The sequence below is a fragment of the Meriones unguiculatus genome, chromosome 2 (genome assembly GCF_030254825.1).
Source record: "Meriones unguiculatus strain TT.TT164.6M chromosome 2, Bangor_MerUng_6.1, whole genome shotgun sequence".
NCBI classification, from domain to species: domain Eukaryota; kingdom Metazoa; phylum Chordata; class Mammalia; order Rodentia; family Muridae; genus Meriones; species Meriones unguiculatus.
In genome coordinates this window covers 111,283,568-111,305,703 of record NC_083350.1, presented here as the reverse complement: position 1 = coordinate 111,305,703, position 22,136 = coordinate 111,283,568, and the positions used below count along the sequence as shown (strand labels likewise).

Below are 22,136 nucleotides of genomic sequence, written 5' to 3'. Positions count from 1 at the left end.
CCATACATGGTCCTTTGTTGGAGAAGCAGTCTCATAGAAGACCCCTGTGCCCAGATATACAGGTACACCAGTCACCGGACCACCTATAGTATACTTTTAAAACTACAATTCCATTAATTTTACTGTTGTGTAATCTGCATTACCTCTTCATTTTATAACATTAGAACTAGTTTTCCCTTAAGAAAAAAAATGAAATAACTTGTGGGAATTTGAATGCCCCCCATGAAGAAAATAAAAATTTAATTTGCTATTGGTTTAGATTAAATAACTCCATGTGGAATAATATCTCAGAACTATGCTATGCCAGCATTATTTCATAATTTTTGATTTTCCTCAAATTAGATCATAGTAATTTTTGAGTATTGATTCTATAATTCTAATTTATTTTATAATGAAACTGTATGAGTTACAGGAAAACATTCGTCTTCAATTTTGCTGTCATGACGATGTGAAATGTCATGAGCATTCTAAATTGTATTAAATGCTCTGATTACTATTATGGCCTATTTCTATATGAGAGTAGATAAATGAGGATGTCCACATGAAAATTATGGCTACACCTGAGAAATATTTGATATGCAATACATTGTATTAAATGGTACAAAGTAAAAACCTTAGCTTTCATCACTCCACATTTATAAAGTACATATTTATATAGTTTGACTTGTACATGAAATAGAAAAAAATATCTTTATCTTAAACCTAGTCAAGGATAGCCTGTGACTACATCTGTGCCGGACATAATCAAAACGATATGCCGTGTGTCAGAGATTATTCATTTCTTCCTATAGCACTGAGGACCTACGATTATGTAGCTCTTTTATGGCTTGCTTGCTTGCTAGCTTGCTTGCTTGTTAGGTATGTATCTTAGTTTACCTCTGTTATTACATATAATTCTCACATGGGTTTAATATCTAATCTTGTCTTGAAAGTTGAATTATCTTAAAAGTCTCTGAATAAAAATTTTGTTTTGTTTCTCTTTAAGTCAATATTCATCACTGACCTCAGAGAAAACAATGTTGTGTTGTTATAAGTATATATGCCAAAATTTGTTTTTAACACAGTAAAATCTTTCTATTAAATAGCGGTTTCAACTATATGTTTTAATTAATTTTTATAAGCAAACAGTAAATCAACTCAATTTTATTTAAATATATACAGTATGATTCATTATACTGTTTTACAAAAGATTTTCATGTTCAATTAGTAAAAGTAGTATATAGATGATCATGTCACTATCATTGATAGTCATTATATTTTTTTTTCTATTTCATATTATATTCATTGATAAATCATGATTATAAAATTATGAGGAATATGTGGTGATTTGACTATGTATACAACATGGTATTGTTAAATTCAGCTAATTAACATGTATACTACCTCACCAGCCAATGATTTTTATAATGAAATATTTATATCAGATCCTTCACTATATCTTCTATAGTGGCTTTGGTATGTGGTGGATCTAAACACCTAAATATCCTCTATAGGTACCCTATTTCCTTCCTTTTAACTATAAATATTTGCTAAAAGTACATGTAGAGGCACAAGTACAGACATAAAGGAAATGAACAAAAAAAAATGAGGCCCTCATAGAAACACAGGAATCCATTTTCAAACAGATGAAGGAAATGGTGGAAGACATGAAAACAGAATTAGCAAAAATAAAAATAAACACAGAGAAAACCCTGGAGCTGGATAAATTAGAAAAAGATCACCAAAAAGAACCACAAAGGTAAACATCACCAATAAAAGAGATGAAAGAGAGAATCTCAGGTGCTAAAGATACAATTGAAGAAATTGATACATACTCAAAGAAAAAGTAAAATCAGAAAAGTCCCAAACACAAAACATCCAAGAAATCAAGGACACCATGAGGACTCTGGCTAAGATGCTCAATCCCCACTCAGAAAGGCAAAGAGGATGGACATTGGAGGAGGAAGAAAAGAGGGGCCAGGACAGGAGCCTACCACAGAGGGCCTCTGAAAGGCTCTGCCCTGCAGGGTATCGAAGCATATGTTGAGACTCAGAGCCAAACTTTGGGCAGAGTACAGGTAATCTTATGAAAGACGTGGAGTTAGTAAGACCTGGAGAGGACAGGAGCTCCACAAGGAGAGCAACAGATCCTAAAATTCTGGGCACAGGGGACTATTCTGAAAATGATACTCCAGCCAAGGACCACTTATAGAGATTGCCTGGAACCCCTGCACAGATGTAGCCCATGGCAGTTCAGTGTCCAAACGATTTCCATAGAAACAGTGACTGTCTGACATGAACTGATTGTCCTGTTCTTTGATCATCTCCCCCTAAGTGGAGGGCAGTCTTACCAGGCTACAGAAAAAGACAATGCAGCCACTCCTGATGAGACCTGATAGACTAGGATCAGAAAGACTGAGAGGAAGACTTCCCCTATCAGTAGACTTGGGGAGGGGGATGGGTGAAAAAAGGGGGCGGATGGGTGGGGTTGGGAGGGGAGGAGGGAGGGAGCTATAGGGGGGATGCAAAGTGAATAAACTGTTATTAATAAAAATTAAAAAATAAAATCATAGAACGTTTTCTAACTTAAAAAAAAAAGATGTCCATAAACATACAAAAGGCCTACAGAACACCAAATAGACTAGACCAGAAAAAAATGCTCCTCACATCAGAATAGTCAAAACAGTAAATCTACAGAACAAAGAAAACATATTAAAAGTAGCATATTAAGGGAAAAATGCCAAGTAACAAATAATGGTAGACCTATCAGAATCACACCAGATTTCTCAACAGAAATTATGAAAGCCTGAGCATATGTCATTCAGACTCTTAAGAGACCATAGATGCCAACCCAGACTGCTATACTCAGCAATGCTTTCAATCAACATAGATAGAAAAAACAAAATATTCCATGACAAAACTAAATTTAAAGAATATCTACACAGCATCTTAACCTTATAGAAGATACTAGAAGGAAAACTCCAATCTAATAAAATCATCTACACCCAAGAAAACGCAGGATGTAGATAACTTCACAACAAAAAATTAAAAGAAAACAAGCATAGAAACACAGTAACACCACACAACTCCACAATAAAAGGAACAAACATTCACTGGTCACTAACATCTATCAATATCAACAGACTCAACTCTCCAATAAAAAGAAAGAGACTAACAGAATGGATGCAGAAATGGGATCCAACATTCTGCTGCATCCAAGAAACATACCTCTGCAACAGTGATAAACACCACCTTAGAGTAAAGACTGGAAAAAATGTTTTTCAAACAAACGAACCCAGAAAACAAGCTGGAGTAACAATCCTAATGTCTAATAAAATAGACTTTCAACCAAAATTAATCAAAAAAGATGAGGGGGGCACTTCATTCTCATTAAAGAAAAAATTCTAACAGGAGGACATCACAATTCTGAAAAACTTTGCCCAAATACAAGAACACCTGACTTTGCAAATGAAACATTATTAAGGCTTAAATCACACACTGATCCCAACACCTTAATAGTGGGAGACTTCAATACTCCACTCTCACCAAGGGACAGATCATCTATACAGAAGTTAAATAAGGAAATAATGGCATTTACAGAGCATCTAAATCAAATGGACTTAATAGATGTCTACAGAACATTTCGCCTAAACTCAAAACAGTATACCTTCTTTTTAACACCTCTCAAAAAATTAACCATATAGTTGGGCACAAAGCAATCCTAAACAGAAACAAGAAGATTGAAATAATCCCTTGTATCATATCAGACCACCATAACTTAAAACTAGACCTCAACAACAACAGAAACAACAAAGAGTTACATACACCTGGAAACTAAACAACTCTCTACTCAATGACAGAAATAAAAAAATAAATAAATAAAAGAAGTTAGAGACTTCATAAAATTCACAGAAAGTAAAGGCAAAATGTACCCAAACTTATGGGACACAATGAAAGCAGTATTAAGAGAAATTTTTATATCACTAAGTGCTTCCAGAAAGAAATTTGAGACATCTCATACAAGCAAATTAACTGCACACCTAAAAGCCCTAGGAAATAAAAAGAAGCAGACACACCCAAGAGGAGTAGATATTGGAAATAATCAAACTCAGAGGTGAAATCAACGAATAAGAAACAAATAAAACAATTTAAAGATCAATGAGACCAAGAGCTGGTTCTTTGAGAAAATCAACAAGATAGACAAACCCTTAATAAAACTAAATAAAAGGCAGAGGTATACTATCCAAATCAGCAAAATCAGAAAAAAAAAAGGAGGGCATAATGGCAGACACTGAGGAAATCCAAACAATCAGTAGGCCTTACTACAAAGGCCACAAAATTTGAAAATCTAACTGAAATGAACAATTTTATTAATAGATTCCAATTACCAAAAATTTTTTTTCCAGGTAAGTTGTTTTTTTTTTTATCAGTTACATTTTATTAACTCTGTATCCCAGCCGTGTCCTGATCCCTCATTCCCTCCCAGTCCCTCCCTCCCTCCCTCATCTCCACCATGCCCCTTTCCAAGTCCACTGATAGGGGGGACCTCCTCCCCATTCATCTGATCCTGTTTTATCAGGTATCTTCAGGACTGGCTGCAAAGCCCTCCTCTGTGGCCTAACAGGACTGCTCCTCCCTTCGGGGGTGGGGAGACCAAAGAGCCAGTCATTGAGTTCCTGTTAGAAATAGTCCCTGTTCCCCTCACTTTGGGAAACCAATTGGTTACTGAGCTACCACAGGCTACATCTGAGTGGAGGTTCTAGGTTATATCCATTCATGGTCCTTGGTTGAATGTCAGTCTCAGAAGACCCTGTGCCCAGATATATTTGGTCCTTGTGGAGCTTCTATCCTTTCCCCATCAGACTAACTCCCCTTCTTTCTTATGATTCCCTGTACTCTGCCAAAGGTTTGGTCATGAGTCTTTGCTTTGAAAACACTGCTAGTTAGAGTCTTTCAGATGCGCTCAGTAGACATCCTCATTAGCCATCAGGGAAATGCAAATCAAAACGACCCTGAGATATCACCTTACACCCATCAGAATGGCCAAGATGAAAAACTCAAGCGATAACACATGCTGGAGAGGTTGTGGAGAAAGGGGAACCCTCCTCCACTGCTGGTGGGAATGTAAACTGGTACAACCACTCTGGAAAGCTATCTGGCGCTTTCTAAGACAAATAGGAATAGTGCTTCCTCCAGACCCAGCTATACCACTGCTAGGTATATACCCAAAGTTTGTTCAAGTACACAAAAAGGACACTTGCTCAACCATGTTTATAGCAGCTCTATTTGTAATAGCCAGAACCTGGAAACAACCCAGATGTCCATCAACGGTGGAATGGGTACAGAAATTGTGGTATTTTTATACAATGGAATACTACCCAATTACCAAAATTAAATCAAGATCAGGTAAATAGATTAAATAGTCCTATATCACCCTAGGAAATAGAAGCGTCATCAAAAGTCTCCCTTCTAAGAAACCCCCAGGGCAAGATGGTTTCACTGAAGAATTTTACCAGACCTTCAAAGAAGAGCTAACTCCAATTCTCTTCAAACTATTCTACAAAAAAGAAGCAGAAGGAACATTACCAAACTCAGTCTAAGAAACCACAGTCACTTTGATACCTAAACCACACAAACACCCATCAAAAAAAGAGAACTTCAGACCTATCTCTCTTATGAATATTATGGCAAAAAATACTGAATAAAATACTCACAGTATGAATACAAGAACACATAAAAGATATCACACACCATGAGCAAGTAGACTTCATCTCATGCATGTAGGGGTGTTCAATATACAGAAATCCATCAATGTAATCCACCATATAAAGAAACTGAAGGAGAAAAACTGCATGATCATCTCCTTAGATACCGAAAAATCATTTGACAAAATCCAACACCCATTCATGTTTAAAGTCTTAGAAAGATCAGGAATACAAGGCACATGCCTAAACAGAGTAAAGACAATCTTCAACAAACCAATAGCCAACATAAAACTAAACAGAGAAAAACTTTAATCACTGAAATCAGGGACAAGGCAAGGCTGTTCACTCTCTCCTGTATCTCTTCAACATAGTACTTGAAGTCCTAGCTAAAGCAATAAAACAATGAAAGGAGCAAGGGGGTACAAATCGGAAAGGAAGAGGTCAAAGTATCACTTTTAAAAGATTATATGATAGTGAAACATGAGCTACTCCAAAACTTCTACCAGAGAGCTCCTTCAGCTCATAAACACCTTCAGCAAAGTGGCTGGATACAAAATTGACAAAAAATTAATTAGCCCTCCTGTATATGAAAGACAAAAGGGCCGAGAAAGAAATTATGGAAATTTCTTTATAATAGCGACAAATAAGATAAAGTACCTTGGTGTGACTCTACCCAAACAAGTGAAAGACCTGTTTGAGAAAAAACTTCAAGTCTCTGAAGAAAGAAATTAAAGAAGATATCAGTGATGGAAAGGTCTTTCATGCTTATGGATCAATAGGATTAAAAGGATAGTTGAAAAGGGCCTTCCTGCTAAAAGCAACCTACACAGTCAATGCAATTCCTATCAAAATACCAACAATGCTTTCCATACCTTGAAAGAACAATTTTCAATTTCATATGGAAAAAAAATACCAACCCAGGATTGCTAAAATAATCTTGTACAACAGATCGTCTGGGGGTATCTCCGTTCTTGATCTCAAACTGTACTATAGAGCAATAGTAATAAAACTGCATGGTAGTGGCATAGAGACAGAATGGTGGATCAATGGAATCAAGTAAAAGACCCCAAAATAAACCCACATACCTACAGATACTTGATTTTTTACAAAGAAACCAAAACCATACAAAAAAAAAAAGATAGCTGGTCTAACTGGATGTCTACATGTAGAAAAATGCAAATAGACCCATATTTATCACAGTGCACAAAACTTAAAGTCAAAATGAATCAAAGACTTCAATATAAAACGAGATGCACTAAATTCTGTTAGAAGAAAAATTGGGGAAGAGCCTTGAACTCCTTGGAACAGGAGACAACTTCCTGAACAGAACACCACAGCACAGGCTCTAAGAGCAACAATCAATAAATGGATCTCATGAAACTGAAAAGCGTCTGTAAAGCAAAGGACACAGTCATCAAAACAAAACGACTGCCTACAGATTGGAAAAGAATCTTCACCAACCCTTTATCTGACAGAGGGCTCATATCCAGTATATATAAAGAACTAAAGAAGCTGAAAAGCAGCAAACCAAGTAATCCAATTAAAAAATGGGGAACAGAGCTAAACAGAGAACTCTCTGTAGAGGAATATGGAATGGCAGAGAAACACTTAAAGAAATGCTCAAAGTCATTAGCCATTAGGGAAATGCAAATCAAAACAACCCTGAGATTTCACCTTACACCCATGGGAATGGCCAAGATGAAAAACTAAAGTGACAATACATGCTAGAGAGGTTGTAGAGAAAGGGGAACCCTCCTCTACTACTGGTGGGAATGTAAACTTGTACAATCACTCTGGAAATCAATCTGGAGCTTTCTCAGAAAACTAGGAATAGTGCTTCCTCAGGATCCAGCCATACCACTCGTAGGCATATATCCAAAAAGGGCTCAAGTATACAATAAGGACATTTGCTCAACCATGGTCGTAGAAGCTTTATTTGTAATAGCCAGAAGCTGGAAACAACCCAGATGCCCCTCAACTGAAGAATGGATGCAGAAATTGTGGTACATCTACACAATGGAATATTACTCAGCAATGAAAAATAAGGAAATCATGAAATCTGCAGGTAAATGGTGGGACCTGGAAAGGATCATCCTGAGTGAGCTGTCCCAGAAGCAGAAAGACACACGCAGTATATACTCACTCATATAGACATATAACATAGGATACACCTACTAAAATCTGTACATCTAAAGAAAAATGTAGATTGGCAAAGGGACTGCAGTAACTACGCAAGAGAAATTAATAACAAATATCCTAAATGCAAACATCTACAGCTTTTAAAAGAAGTAATTGGATTCTTCCACATATTGTAAAAGCAACACCCATACCTGAGGCACATTCTATGATGCAAACAAGATGGCAATGACAGGATGTATGTCAGACAAATTAAGCAAGGTGATCAAAAGCCCATATACCTCAGTTCAAAAAATAGAATTCCATCCAATCTTTATAGTATTATTAGATTTTTCTGAATCTCTTAATATAATTACTGCCTCTCAATATGTAGAAAGAAATATTTTCCATATAGAAACCGCAAAGTTTATTCCTGAAAACTCAGATTTGACTTTGTTATTTATGCAATTGCTACAAGCCATCAGAGGTAGTTACTATCCAGTTTATATTGCTTATATTTGATCTCATAAATTCTTGTCAGGTCAATTGGCACAAGAAAATGAGGAAATTGAGCAATTACTAATAGAAAGTGTGTTAGAAGCCTCAAAATTTCATGAAAAACTTCATGTTAACAGTAAAGGTTTAAAGAAAAAAAATCTATCACTTGTTGCCAAGTGATAAAAAAAATGTCTCATGTGTTCTCTCAATAAACAAACTCCATTAACTATTGAAGTAACCCAGGAGGTACCAAATAAATGAAATCCAGCAGATAGATGTGTTTCGTTTTGCAGAATTAGAAAACAAGGTATGTACATCATACTATTGATACACACTCAGGGTTTCCATAGGCAACTCCTTTAAATTCTGAAAAGGCTGATTGTGTAATTGAAAAATTATTGGAAATAATGGCAATTATGGGAATACCTACACAAATTAAGGCTGATAGTGCATGCGAATATGTGTCAAGTAAGTTAAAGAAATTTTTGTTTATTATAATCTAAAGCACATTACTGGTATACCACACAATCATACAGAACAGTTGTAGAAAGAGATAATTGTACTTTATTTTTATTTTATTTTATTTTATTTTTTATTATTAGTTACATTTTATGAACTCTGTATCCCAACTGTATCCTGCTCCCTCATTCCTTCCCAATCCCTCCCTCCATCACTCATCTCCTTCCTGCCCCTTTCTGAGTCCACTGATTGGGAAGGACCTCCTCCCCTTTTATCTAACCCTGTTTTATCAGGTAACTTCAGGACTGGCTGCAAAGTCCTCCTCTGTGGCCTAACAGGACTGTTCCTCCCCTGGGGGGGTGGGGAGATCAAAGAGGCCTACCATTAAGTTCCTGTCAGAAATAGTCCCTGTTCCCCTTACTATGGGAAATCAATTGGTTACTGAGCTACCATGGGCCACATCCAAGCAGAGGTTCTAGAGTTTATGCATACACAGTCCCTGGTGGAGTATCAGTCTCAGAAAAGACCCCTGTGCCCAGATATATTTGGTCCTTGCAGAGCTCCTATCCTTTCCACGTCATACTAACTTCCCCTTCTTTCATATAATTCCCTGCACTCTGCCGAAGGTTTGCTTATGAGTCTTAGTATCTGCTTTGATACTCTGCTAGGTAGAGTTTTTCAGAGGCCCTCTGTGGTAGGCTCCTGTCCTGTTACTTGTTTTCTCCTACGTCTAATGCACATCCCATTTGTATTTCTAAGTGAGGATTGATCATCTTCCCCGTGTCCTCTTTCTTGTTTATCTTCTTTAAGTGTATAGATTGCATTATATTAATCATATCTTATAGGTCTATATGAGTGAGTATATACCATATGTGTCTTTCTTTGTATCCAGGCTACAGAGTAGGACAATGCAGCCACTCCTGAAGAGACCTGATAGACTAGGATAATAAGGAAGGAGAGGAGGACATCCTCTATCAGTGGACTTGGGGAGAGACATGGGTGGAGAAGGGGAAGAAGGATGGGATTGGGAGGGGAGAGGTGGGAGGGAGCTACAGGGGGAATACAAAGTGAATAAACTGTAATTAATAAAAATAAAGTTAAAAAAACCTCAGTAAAAAAAAAGAAAAAGAAAGAAAGAAACTAATCAAGAGAGAGGACCCTGACTAAAACACTCAATCCCCATCCCGAAAGGCAAAGATGATGGACATCAGAAGACGAAGAAGAAGAAGGTAACAGGAACCAAGCTAGGAACTTGCCACAGAGGGCCTCTGAAGGGCTGTGCCCTGCAGACTATCAAAGCAGACACTGAGACTTATGGCCAACTGTTGGACAGAGTGCATGGAATCTTGTGTAAGAAGTGGGAAATAGTAAGAGCTGGAGAGGACAGGAATCCTACAAGGAGAGCAACAGAACCAGAAAATTTGAACACAGTGGTCTTCCCAGAGACTCATACTCCAACCAAGTACCATGCATGGAGATAACCCAGAACCCCTGCACAGATGTAGCCCATGGCAGTTTAGGGTCTAAGTGGGTTCCATAGTAATGAGAAGAGGGACTGCCTCTGACATAATCTGATTGGCCTGCTCTTTGATCACTTCCACCTGAGGGGGGAGCAGCCTTCCCAGGCTACAGAAGATGACAATGCAGCCACTCCTGATGTGATCTGATAGACTAAGATCAGAAGGAAGGAGAGGAGGACCTCCTCTATCAGTGGACTTGGGGAGGGGCATGCATGAAGAAGGGGAGGGAGGGTGCGATTGGGAGGAGAGGAGGGAGGGGCTTATGAGGGGATACAAAGTGAATAAAGTGTAATTAATAAAATAAAATTAAATTAAAAAAAGAAAACAAAAGGCAATAAATTAAATAATCCAATTAAAAATAGGGTACAGAGACAAACAGAAAATTCTGAATAGAGGAATATCAAACGGCAGAACAACACTTAAAAAATGCTCAACGTCCTTACTCATCAGAGAAATGCAAATCAAAATGAACCTGGTATTTCACTTCACACCCATGAGAATGGTTAAGATAAAAAACTCAAGTGACAACACAGGCTGGAGAGGACGTGGAGAAAGGAGAACCCTCCTCCATTGCTGGTGTTAAAAAACTACATACATAGAACCAAAGTGAACAGTGTATTTTTGCTTCATTTATCCTCATTTATATTTATGCATAAACTAAATTCATTGCCTGCCCTCATCTACTTAACTTCTAAATTTGCTGCTTCTAAGCTGAAGCAAATTTAGAATGCTAGCATTAGCCAGGGGGAAGAAATGAAGCCACAAAAAATTGGGTGTAGCTTGACAACTTTCTCAGTAAGATAGTTTTAAGTCTCAAATCTTTATTCTCTGGAATAATTTTACTTGATTTTAAAGTTTTCTTAAATCCCAGTATGGTGCTGTCATCACAAACATGAATCCTATTTGTCCTCTTGTAAAATAGAAGATTTACAGATACCATATGTTCCCATATGTCATAAATGCTTAAATATTTTGTATTAAATTTTCAAGTAATGCAGACATTTGAAAAAGTTTAATTTCTATAATTTTTACTTCAGAGCATTCTAATCAAACCATCTTCTTTTGTGGTATTTTTTGCTTTATGATTACAAGCATTTTCTCCATTTTAATGACAGGTTAGAGCACAAAATCATTATGCAGATTGTTTTAGAGGAGATCTTGCATTTACATAGCTATATATATATAATACTTGCTAATAGTGTACCCTGTTTATATATTAAGAATTAACAGAGGTTTACTAACATTTAGGTTGTCTAGCATTTAGCCACAGGGGTTGTGCAAGCAAAGAAAACCTGAAATGATTCTGTTAAAAGATGCCTGGAGTCTTACTTTTGTGGAACAAAACCCATTATTAATAAGAATAGACATGATAAAAAGATTTTAAATGTTGGATTTTTGTCAGTAGCTTGGTTTCCTACAATTGCTATAATTTGGATTATTACATTCTTACCACATTGTGAAATCTTATATCATCTCCATATCCCCTGCTGTTGTTTGTAGGGCGCTAGGCCACAGAGCCATGAAGAAATGTTTACCACTGATTGGGTTTGACCTGGTTTCTTATGTGCATAAAAGACAGGAATAATGTTTATATGCAACATGACATGACAATATTAAATGTGTGTCTTAAAACTAATTTTGTTTTAAAATTGTGATGAGACAAAAACAAAAAAAAAATAAAATTGTGATGAGAAAATAAAATAACTTTCATCGTTAAAAAGTAAATCTTCAGTAAGTGGTTTTCTGGGTAAGCAAAAACCTTAAAGATTTCAAATATAGGTAAGTTTACATCCTGACTGCAGTTTCCTCTTTCTTCCCTCCCTCCCCAGTATTTTCCCCCACCTTCCCGCTCCCCGCTCCCCCTCAGAAAAGAACATGCTTCTCAGGGACATCAACCAAACACCTCATAGCAAGTCACAATAAGACCAGGTACATACCATCACATCAAGGCTGGACAAGTCAACCAGGTGTAAGAAAAGGGTCCTACAAGTACGAGCCCCTGCTTCCACTGTTGGTATCCCCACAAGAATACCAAGCTATTCAGCCATAACATGTATGGACCTAGCTCAGACCCCTATAGGCTTCTTGATCTCTGCATGCTCCCATGAGCCCAAGTCAGTTGATTAGTGGGAAATGGTCTCATGTTCTCATGGCTTCCCTGAACCTTTGGTTCCTCAGATCATTATTTTCCCTCTTCCACTGGACTCCCTGAGCACTGTCTATTGTTTGGCTGTTGGACACTGCATCTTCTCTATCAGTTGCTGGATGAAATCTCCGTGGCTTTTTTTTTTTTTTCAATGCAGTTTATTCAGGAACCTTGAACAATCATCGGACCCTGGGGTAAGCCAGCCCACAGCTTAAATAGCCTCTGGGTAGCCAATCCCAGCGTGCCACGTGGGCAATGCAGATAGGTCCACATACAGGGAAGCAAGCCAGATCCTCAGCCTTAGCCAAATATGGAGTTGTTTGTGACAGAGAGCACTCACCATCGGGAAGGTGGAAGGCAGAAACCAGCTCCAACTTTAAGGAGCGGCATTACGCAGCTCTCTACAGTTCCCCCTTTTTGTTTTAGACACATGGATTTCCGTATATTGAACCACCCCTGCATACCTGGGATGAAGCCTACTTGGTCATGGTGGATGATATCTTTGATGTGTTCTTGTATTCGGTTTACGAGTATTTTGTTGAGTATTTTTGCATCAGTGTTCATAAGGGAGATTGGCCTGAAGTTCTCTTTCTTTGTTGGGTCTTTGTGAAGTTTAGGTACCAAGGTGACTGTGTGAGTCCATTGACCAATGTGTCTGTTTTTATGACAATACTAGAAGATCTTTTCACTTAGTTTCCTTTTGTTGTCTCAGAAATCAATCATTTACAGTTTGTATAATTACTTGTTCCAAGTGTTTTATCTTTATTTTTTTAATTATTTTTTTATTATTATTATTTTATCAGTTACATTTTATTAACTCTGTATCCCAGCCGTGTCCCGATCCCTCCCTCCCTCCCTCATCTCCACCATGCCCCTTTCCAAGTCCACTGATAGGGGGGACCTCCTCCCCATTCATCTGATCCTGTTTTATCAGGTATCTTCAGGACTGGCTGCAAAGCCCTCCTCTGTGGCCTAACAGGACTGCTCCTCCCTTCAGGGGTGGGGAGACCAAAGAGCCAGTCATTGAGTTCCTGTTAGAAATAGTCCCTGTTCCCCTCACTTTGGGAAACCAATTGGTTACTGAGCTACCACAGGCTACATCTGAGCGGAGGTTCTAGGTTATATCCATACATGGTCCTTGGTTGAATGTCAGTCTCAGAAAAGACCCTAAAGATATATTTGGTCCTTGTGGAGCTCCTATCCTTTCCCCATCAGACTAACTCCCCTTCTTTCTTATGATTCCCTGTACTCTGCCAAAGGTTTGGTCATGAGTCTTTGCTTTGAAAACACTGCTAGTTAGCGTCTTTCAGATGCGCTCAGTAGACTCCTGTCATACGTTCAATGCATATCCCATCTGTCTTTCTAAACGAGGATTGATCATCTTACCCCATGTCCGCTCAATTGATTATCTTTTTTAGGTGTATAGATTTCATTATGTTTATCATATCTTTTTTTTTTTCAATGCAGTTTATTCAGGAACATTGAACAATCCTCGGACCCCGGGGAAAGCCAGCCTTATAGGTCTATATAAGTGAGTATATCCCATGTTTGTCTTTCTCCTTCTGGGATATTTCACTCAGAATGATCTTTTCTAGATCCCACCATTTGCCTGCAAATTTCATGATTTCCTCCTTTTTGATTGCTGAGTAGTATTCCATTGTATAAAAATACCACAATTTCTGTACCCATTCCTCCGTTGATGGACATCTGGGTTGTTTCCAGGTTCTGGATATTACAAATAGAGCTGCTATAAACATGGTTGAGCAAGTGTCCCTTTTGTGTACTTGAACAAACTTTGGGTATATACCTAGCAATGGTATAGCTGGGTCTGGAGGAAGCACTATTCCTAATTGTCTTAGAAAGCGCCAGATAGCTTTCCAGAGTGGTTGTACCAGTTTACATTCCCACCAGCAGTGGAGGAGGGTTCCCCTTTCTCCACAACCTCTCCAGCATGTGTTATCACTTGAGTTTTTCATCTTGGCCATTCTGATGGGTGTAAGGTGATATCTCAGGGTTGTTTTGATTTGCCTTTCCCTGATGGCTAATGAGGATGAGCATTTCTTTAAGTGTTTTTCTGCCATTCGATATTCCTCTGTCGAGAATTCTGTTTAGCTCTGTTCTCCATTTTTTAATTGGATTACTTGGTTTGCTGCTTTTCAGCTTCTTTAGTTCTCTGTATATACTGGATATTAGTCCTCTGTCAGATAAAGGGTTAGTGAAGATTCTTTCCCAATCTGTAGGCAGTCGTTTTGTTTTGATGACGGTGTCCTTTGCTTTACAGAAACTTTTCAGTTTCATGAGGTCCCATTTATTGATTGTTGCTCTTAGAGCCTGTGCTGTTGGTGTTCTGTTCAGGAAGTTGTCTCCTGTACCAATGAGTTCTAGGCTGTTACCCACTTTTTTTCCAATTGATTTAGGGTATCTGGTTTTATGTTGAGGTCCTTGATCCATTTTGACTTTAGTTTTGTGCAGGGTGATAAATATGGATCTATTTTCATTTTTCTGCATGTAGACATCCAGTTGGTCCAGCACCATTTGTTGAAGATGCTGTTGGTCTGGAGAGATGGCTCAGAGGTTAAGAGCATTGGTTGTTCTACCAAAGTGTTTTATCTTTATAAACACAGTAATTCTCATGATAAACTTTCATGTTCCAAGAAAAGAAAAATCTTCATTATTTTCTTTTTTTAATATTTTTTTTATTTTTTATTTTTTACCAGTTTTTGCCTGAAACGTTTTTCTTTTAATTTTTTATTTAACTTTTAGCAATTACACTTTATTCACTTTGTATGCACCCATAAGCCCCTCCCTCCACCCCTACCAGTCCCACCCTCCCCCCTCCTTCTGCATGCATGCCCTTCCCCAATTACACTGATAGGGGAGGTCCTCCTCTCCTTCTTTCTGATCTTAGTCTATCAGTTCTCATCAGAAGTGGCTGCATTGTCAGGGTTCTAGATTATCTCCATGAATAGTCCTTGGTTGGAGTATGAATCTCTGGGAAGTTCCCTGTGTTCAAATTTTCATGTTCTGTTGCTCTCCTTGTCGAGTTCCTGTCCTCTCCAGCTCTTACTATTTCCCACTTCTTACATAAAATTCCATTCACTCTGCCTGACAGTTGGCCATCAGGCTCAGTATCTGCTTTGACAGTCTGCATGGCAGAGGCTTTCAGAGGCCCTCTGTGGCAGGTTCCTAGGTTGTTTCCTGTTTTCTTCTTCTGATGTCCATCCTCTTTGCCTTGCAGGATGGGGATTAAACATTATAGTTAGGGTCCTCTCTTTTACTTAGCTTGTTTAGATGTACAGATTTTAGTGGGTTTATCCTATGTTTTATGTTTATATGAGTGAGTATATATTGTGTGTGTCTTTTTGCTTCTGGGACAACTCACTCAGGATGAGCCTTTCCAGGTCCCACCATTTACCTGCAAATTTCATGATTTCCTTATTTTTCATTGCTGAGTAATATTCCATTGTGTAGATGTACCACAATTTCTGCATCCATTCTTCAGTTGAGGGGCATCTGGGCTGTTTCCAGCTTCTGGCTATTACAAATAAAGCTGCTACGAACATGATTGAGCAAATGTCCTTACTGTGTACTTGAGCCTCTTTTGGATATATTCCTAGGAGTGGTATGGCTGGATCTTGAGGAAGCGCTATTCCTAGTTGTCTGAGAAAGCTCCAGATTGATTTCCAGAGTGGTTGTACAAGTTTACATTCCCACCAGCAGTGGAGGAGGGTTCCCCTTTCTCTACAACCTCTCCAGCATGTGTTGTCACTTGAGTTTTTTATCTTGGCCATTCTGATGGGTTTAAGGTGAAATCTCAGGGTTGTTTTGATTTGCATTTCCCTAATGGCTAATGAGATTGAGCATTTCTTTAAATGCTTCTCTGCCATTAGATATTCCTGTGCAGAGAGTTCTCTGTTTAGCTCTGTTCCCCATTTTTTAAGTGGATTACTTGGTTTGCTGCTTTTCAGCTTCTTTAGTTCTTTGTATATACTGGATATGAGTCCTCTGTCAGATAAAGGGTTGGTGATGATTCTTTCCCAATCTGTAGGCAGTGGCTTTGTTTAGTTACATTTTATTAACTCTGTATCCCACCTGCATCCCTCTCCTCCATTCCCTCCCAAACCCTCCCTCCCTCCCTCATCTCCTCCCTGCCCCTTTCCAAGTCCACTGATTGGGGAGGACCTCCTCCCCTTTCATCTGATCCAGTTTTATCAGATATCTTCAGAACTGGCTGCAAAGTCCTCCTCTGTGGCCTAGAAGGACTGTTCCACCCTTGGGAGGTTGGGGGAAGGTCAGAGAGCCTGCCATTGAGTTCCTGTCAGAAATAGTCCCTGTTTCCCTTGCTATGGGAAACCAATCAGTTACTGAGCTACCACGGGCTTCATCGGAATAGAGGTTCTAGGTTATATCCATACATGGTCCTTGGTGGAGTGTCAGTCTCAGAAAAGACCTCTGTGCCCAGATATATTTGGTCCTAGTGGAGCTCCTATCCTTTCCATGTCATACTAGTTCCCCTTCTTTCTTATGATTCCCTGCACTCTGGTTATGTTTCTTAGTATCTGCTTTGATACACTGCTAGGCAGAGTCTTTCAGGGGCCCTCTGAGGTAAGCTCTGTCCTGTTGTTTTCTCCTATGTCCAATGCACCTCCCATTTGTCTTTCTAAGTGAGGATTGATTATCTTATCCCGGGTCCTCTTTCTTGTTTATCTTCTTTAGGTGTATCGATTTCAGTATGTTTATCATATCTTACAGGGCTATATGAGTGAGTATATACCATGTGTGTCTTTCTCCTTCTGGGATACCTCACTCATAATGATCTTTTCTAGGTCCCACCATTTGCCTGCACATTTCATGATTTCATTTTTGATTGCTGAGTAGTATTCCATTGTATAAAAATACCACAATTTCTGTATTCATTCCTCCGTTGAGGGACATCTGGGTTGTTTCCAGGTTCTGGCTATTACAAATAAAGCTGCTACAAACATGGTTGAGCAAATGTCCTTGTTGTGTACTTGAGTAAATTTTGGGTATATGCCTACAAATGGTATACCTGGATCTTGAGGAAGCACTATTCCTAATTGTCTGAGAAAGCACCAGATTGACTTCCAAAGTGGTTGTAATAGTTTACATTCCCACCAGCAATGAAAGAGGGTTCCCCTTTCTCCACAACGTCTCCAGCATGTGTTGTCACTTGAGTTATTCATCTTAGCCATTCTGATGAGTATAAGGTGAAATCTCAGGGTCGTTTTGATTTGCATCTCCCTGATGGCTAAGGATGTTGAGCATCTCTAAGTGTTTCTCTGCCATTCTATATTTTTTTTACAGAGAATTCTCTAGCTCCATACCCCATTTTTTAATTGGATTACTTGATGTACTGCTTTTTAACTTCTTTAGTTCTTTATATATGCTGGATATCAGCCCTCTGTCAGATATAGGGTTGGTGAAGATCATTTCCCAGTCTGTAGGCTGTTGTTTTGTTCTGACAGCAGTGTCCTTTGCTTTGTAGAAGCTTTTCAGTTCCATGAGGTCCCATTTATTGATTGTTGCTCTTAGAACCTGGGCTGTTGGTCTTCTGTTCGGGATGTTGTCTCCTGTACCAATAAGTTCTAGATACTGTAAGTGAAAATCTGCTTTTATTTACATGGAATTAAAAATGAATTTCCATTATAATTGGTTTACAAACCTTTTTTTACCCATTTAGTAGGGGGAAAATGGATCAGAAGGAGGGGTTACCATCAGAAAAGTAAAGTTGACACTGAGTAGCCGACGCTTAGATGTGGCTCTGTATTTCAGTTTGCTTCGGTTAAGTATACACAATCTTTGAACTCAAGAACACAAAGCTTTGTTGAAACCTTTGTCACTTTGGTAACACTAATTAGACACATAGACAAGCACACTGAATCTTAAGCTATAGGGTACTGAAGAGAATATTATCAAAAACCCAGTGTCTTATCAGAACTTTACTTTTCATAATTCTATGTACTAAAAGTTGAAGATGAAGGTTCTAATAGATTCCGTTCTTGGAAAGTGTTTTCTGTCTGTTTTCCAAATGGCTACCTTCCTGGGCAAGCTCAGGTGTTTAAACACTTGTTTTCCAGTTGGTGGTACTTGGGGATGTTGTGGAATTTTTGTGAGATGGAAACTTGCAGGAGGAAGTATGTCACAGAGGCTGGGCTTTAAATATTTAATTTCACCCCACTTAGTGCTTGGTATTTATGTTTCTTTTTCCTCTTTTAAAATATTATTATTATTATTATTATTACTGTTACTATTTACAATTTATTCACTTTGTAGTCCAGTTATAGCCCCCTCCCTCCTTCTTCCTCTCCTATCTCTCTTCCCTTATCCTTTGATAAAGGGAAGTCTTCCTCCTTTACTGTCTAACCGTACCCTATCAGGTCCCAACAGGACTGCCTGGATCCTCTTCCTCTGTGGGCTGGCTAGGTTGTTCCACCAGGGAGAAGTGTTCAAGGAACAGGCAACTGAGTTCATGTCAGAGACTGTCTATTTTCTTATTAGGCAACCCACATGGAAACCTTGCTGTCTATGGGCTACCATCTGAGCAGGAGGTCAAAGTTCTCTCTCTATGTGGTCTTTGTAAGGTGCATCAGTCTCTGTAGTCCCTACCAGGCCCTGCTTTTTTGTTTTGTTTAGTTGGTCTCCTTGTCCGGCTCCTTGTCCCCTGCAGGTCTGATATCATCCACCATGACTAAGTAGGCTTCATGCCAGGCAAGCAGGAGTTGTTGAATATATGGAAATCCATCAATATAATCCACCATATAAACAAACTGAAAGAAAAATCCACATGATCATCTTCTTATATGTGGAAAAAGTATTTGACACAGTCTAACACCCATTCATGTTTAAAGTTTTGGAGAGATCAGGGATACAAGGCATATACTTAAACATGATGAAGGCAATATACAGCAAGCCTATAGCGAACATCAAACTAAACATAGAGAATTTAAATCAAACCCTCTGAAATCAGGGACAAGGCAAGGCTACCCACTCTCTCCATATGTCCACAACAGAGTACTGGAAATCCTAGCTAATAAGACTACTAAAGGAGATCAAAGGGATGCAAATCGGAAAGGAAGAAGTCAAAGTATCACTATCTCTATTCCTTAATTTATGTTTGATGATGTGAGCTCTTAGCATCCTGAACCAACCAGCATGGCCTGCAGCTTGTTCCTGTACCTCCTCACTGTGATGGACTATCACCACTCTAGAATGATAGGCAAAATAAACTTTTTTTATTTTTTTACGTTAATTACATTGTATTTGCTTTGTATCCCATCTGTAGCCCCCTCTCTCATTCCCTCCCAATCCCACTCTCTCTCCCTTATTTCCTCCCATACCCCTCTCTAAGTCTACTGATAGGGGAGGTCCTCCTCCCCTTCCATCTGACCCTAGTTTATCAGGTCTCATCAGGACTGGCTGCAATGTCCTCCTCTGTGGCCTAGCAAGGCTGCTTCTCCCTCCAGGGCAGGGGAGTGTCATAGAGCCAGCCACTGACTTCATGTCAGAGACAGTCTCTCTTCCCCTTACTAGGGTACCCACTTGGATGCTGAGTTTCCATGGGCCACATCCGAGCAGGGGTTCTAGGTTATATCTATCTTGGTTTGAGAATCAGTCTCAGAAAAGACCCCTGTACCCTGATATATTTGGTCTTTGTGGAGCTCCTGTCCTCTCCAGGTCTTTCTAACTTCCCCTTCTTTCAGAAGATCCCCTGAACTCTGCCCAACGTTTGGGTCTTAGCATCTGTTTTGGTACAGTGCTAGGTAGTGTCTTTCAGAGGCCCTCTGTGGTGGGCTCCTGTTTATTGTTTTCTCCAAATTAAACTCCTAAGTTACCTTGGGTTGTAGTATTTTACCATAACAGCATTATTGTAACTGATAAGATGAGATAGTCTAACACAAATCCCCAGAGAGCTCCCTGAATACACCAATATATTGACAATTAAGGCTTCAATGGAGAGATTTTATGTGAATACAAATTTAACTCTTCACACTATGTCTTTATTGACCAGACAACAGAGTAAAATAGAATTCCTAAAGAATTTTATCTATATGCATGGAGTCATCCTTCTGTGAGCATCAAGAATTTCTAGGACACAAATGGGACATCTTAACTTGAAGCTTTCTAATAATAGTCCCTCACTCGTGTGTGTGTGTGTTTGTGTGTGTGTTTTACCATATGTTTTTAAACTCTAAAACAAAACTTGTATCACAAACATAGAGAGAAAATTAATAATAAATTACCACAATAGAGGGAAAAATCTTTAAAATACCATGAATATTTCCATAAATATATAGTAAGACAATCAGAAAGACTAAAGTCAAAGGAAAATATATCTCTTGAAATAAAAAAGTAATAATATAAATGAATTGTACAAAATCCTACCAAAAGCAATCTACATATTCAAGGCAATTCTATCAATACACAGTACAATTCTTTATAGACCTTGAAAAAAAATTCTCAATTTCATATGGCAAAACAAAAATCCAGAATAACAAAAACAACCCTGTACAGTAACAGATCTTCTGAAGATATCTCCCTGATCCCAGGCTGTACTATAGAGAGCAACAATAATAAAAACTGCATGGTATTAGTATAGAAACAGATTGGTCGATCAATGGAATTGAATCGAAGACACAGTAATAAGCCCACACCAATATGGATACTTGATTTTTGACAAAGAAGCCAAAACCATACAATGGAAAAAAGATGGAATATTCAACAAATGGTGCTGGTCTGACTGGATGTCTACATGTAGAAAACTGCATATTTATCACCCTGCACAAATGTAAAATCCAAGTGGATCAAAGACCTCAACATAAAATCAGACACATTAAATCCATTAGAAGAAAAAGTGGGGAAGAGCATTGAACTCATTGGCACAGGAGACAACTTCCTGAACAGAACACCAACAAACAACACAGGCTCTAAGAGCAACAATCAATATATGGGACCTCATGAAACTGAAAAGCTTCTATAAAGCAAAGGACACTCTCAAGAGAACAAAAATGACTGCTTATGGACTGGAGAAACATCTTCACCAACCCTTTATCTGACAGAGGGCTAATATCTGGAATATATATATATAAAAAAAAAAAACTCAGGGAGTTAAACACCAACAAACCAAGTAATGCAATTAAAAAAATGGGATACAGACCTAAACAGAGAAGTCTCAATAGAGGAATATTGAATGGTAGAGAAACCATATTAAAGAAATGCTCAGCATCTGCTTCAATACCCCAAGAGCACAGTCTTTCAGAGGGCCTCTGGAAGGCTCTGTCATGTTCTCTGTCTTCTCCTACTTTTAATTTTTATCTTGTTTGCCCTTCTGAATGAGGATTAAGCATCTCCCCTAGAGTCCTCCATTTTGTTTAGCTTCATTAGGACTATAGATTTTAGTATTTTTTTATATTATATGGCTAATATCCTTTTATAAGCAAGTATATACCATGTGTGACTTCCTGCTTCTGGGTTACCTTGCTCAGGATGATCTTTTCTAGTTCCATCCATTTGCCTGCAAATTTCATGATTTCCTTGTTTTTATTTGCTGACTGGGAGTTCATTGTGTCCACAAGGAGACTAACAGAGCCAAAAATCAGAGACTGATGAATCAACCAATGACCATGCATGAAGAGGACTTAGACCCCTGCTCAGATAAAGCCCATGGGCAGCTCAGACTCCATGTGGGTTCCCTAG

General features: G+C 38.5%; 1 protein-coding gene across 3 annotated transcripts in view; it reads left to right on the top strand.

The window, feature by feature from the left end:
* Lrriq1 (leucine rich repeats and IQ motif containing 1) overlaps positions 1-22,136 on the top strand; it is a 211,703-nt gene that overhangs the window by 103,228 nt on the left and 86,339 nt on the right. Inside the window, exon 23 of one of the 3 annotated variants that reach the window (XM_060377972.1) lies at positions 13,890-14,019. The exons of the other annotated variants lie outside the window; for them this stretch is intronic. Within the exon in view, the coding sequence (XP_060233955.1) occupies positions 13,890-13,957 (68 nt within the window). The 3' untranslated portion in view covers positions 13,958-14,019. Of the gene's footprint in view, positions 1-13,889; positions 14,020-22,136 lie in introns of those variants that run through there. 3 annotated transcript variants of the gene reach the window in all.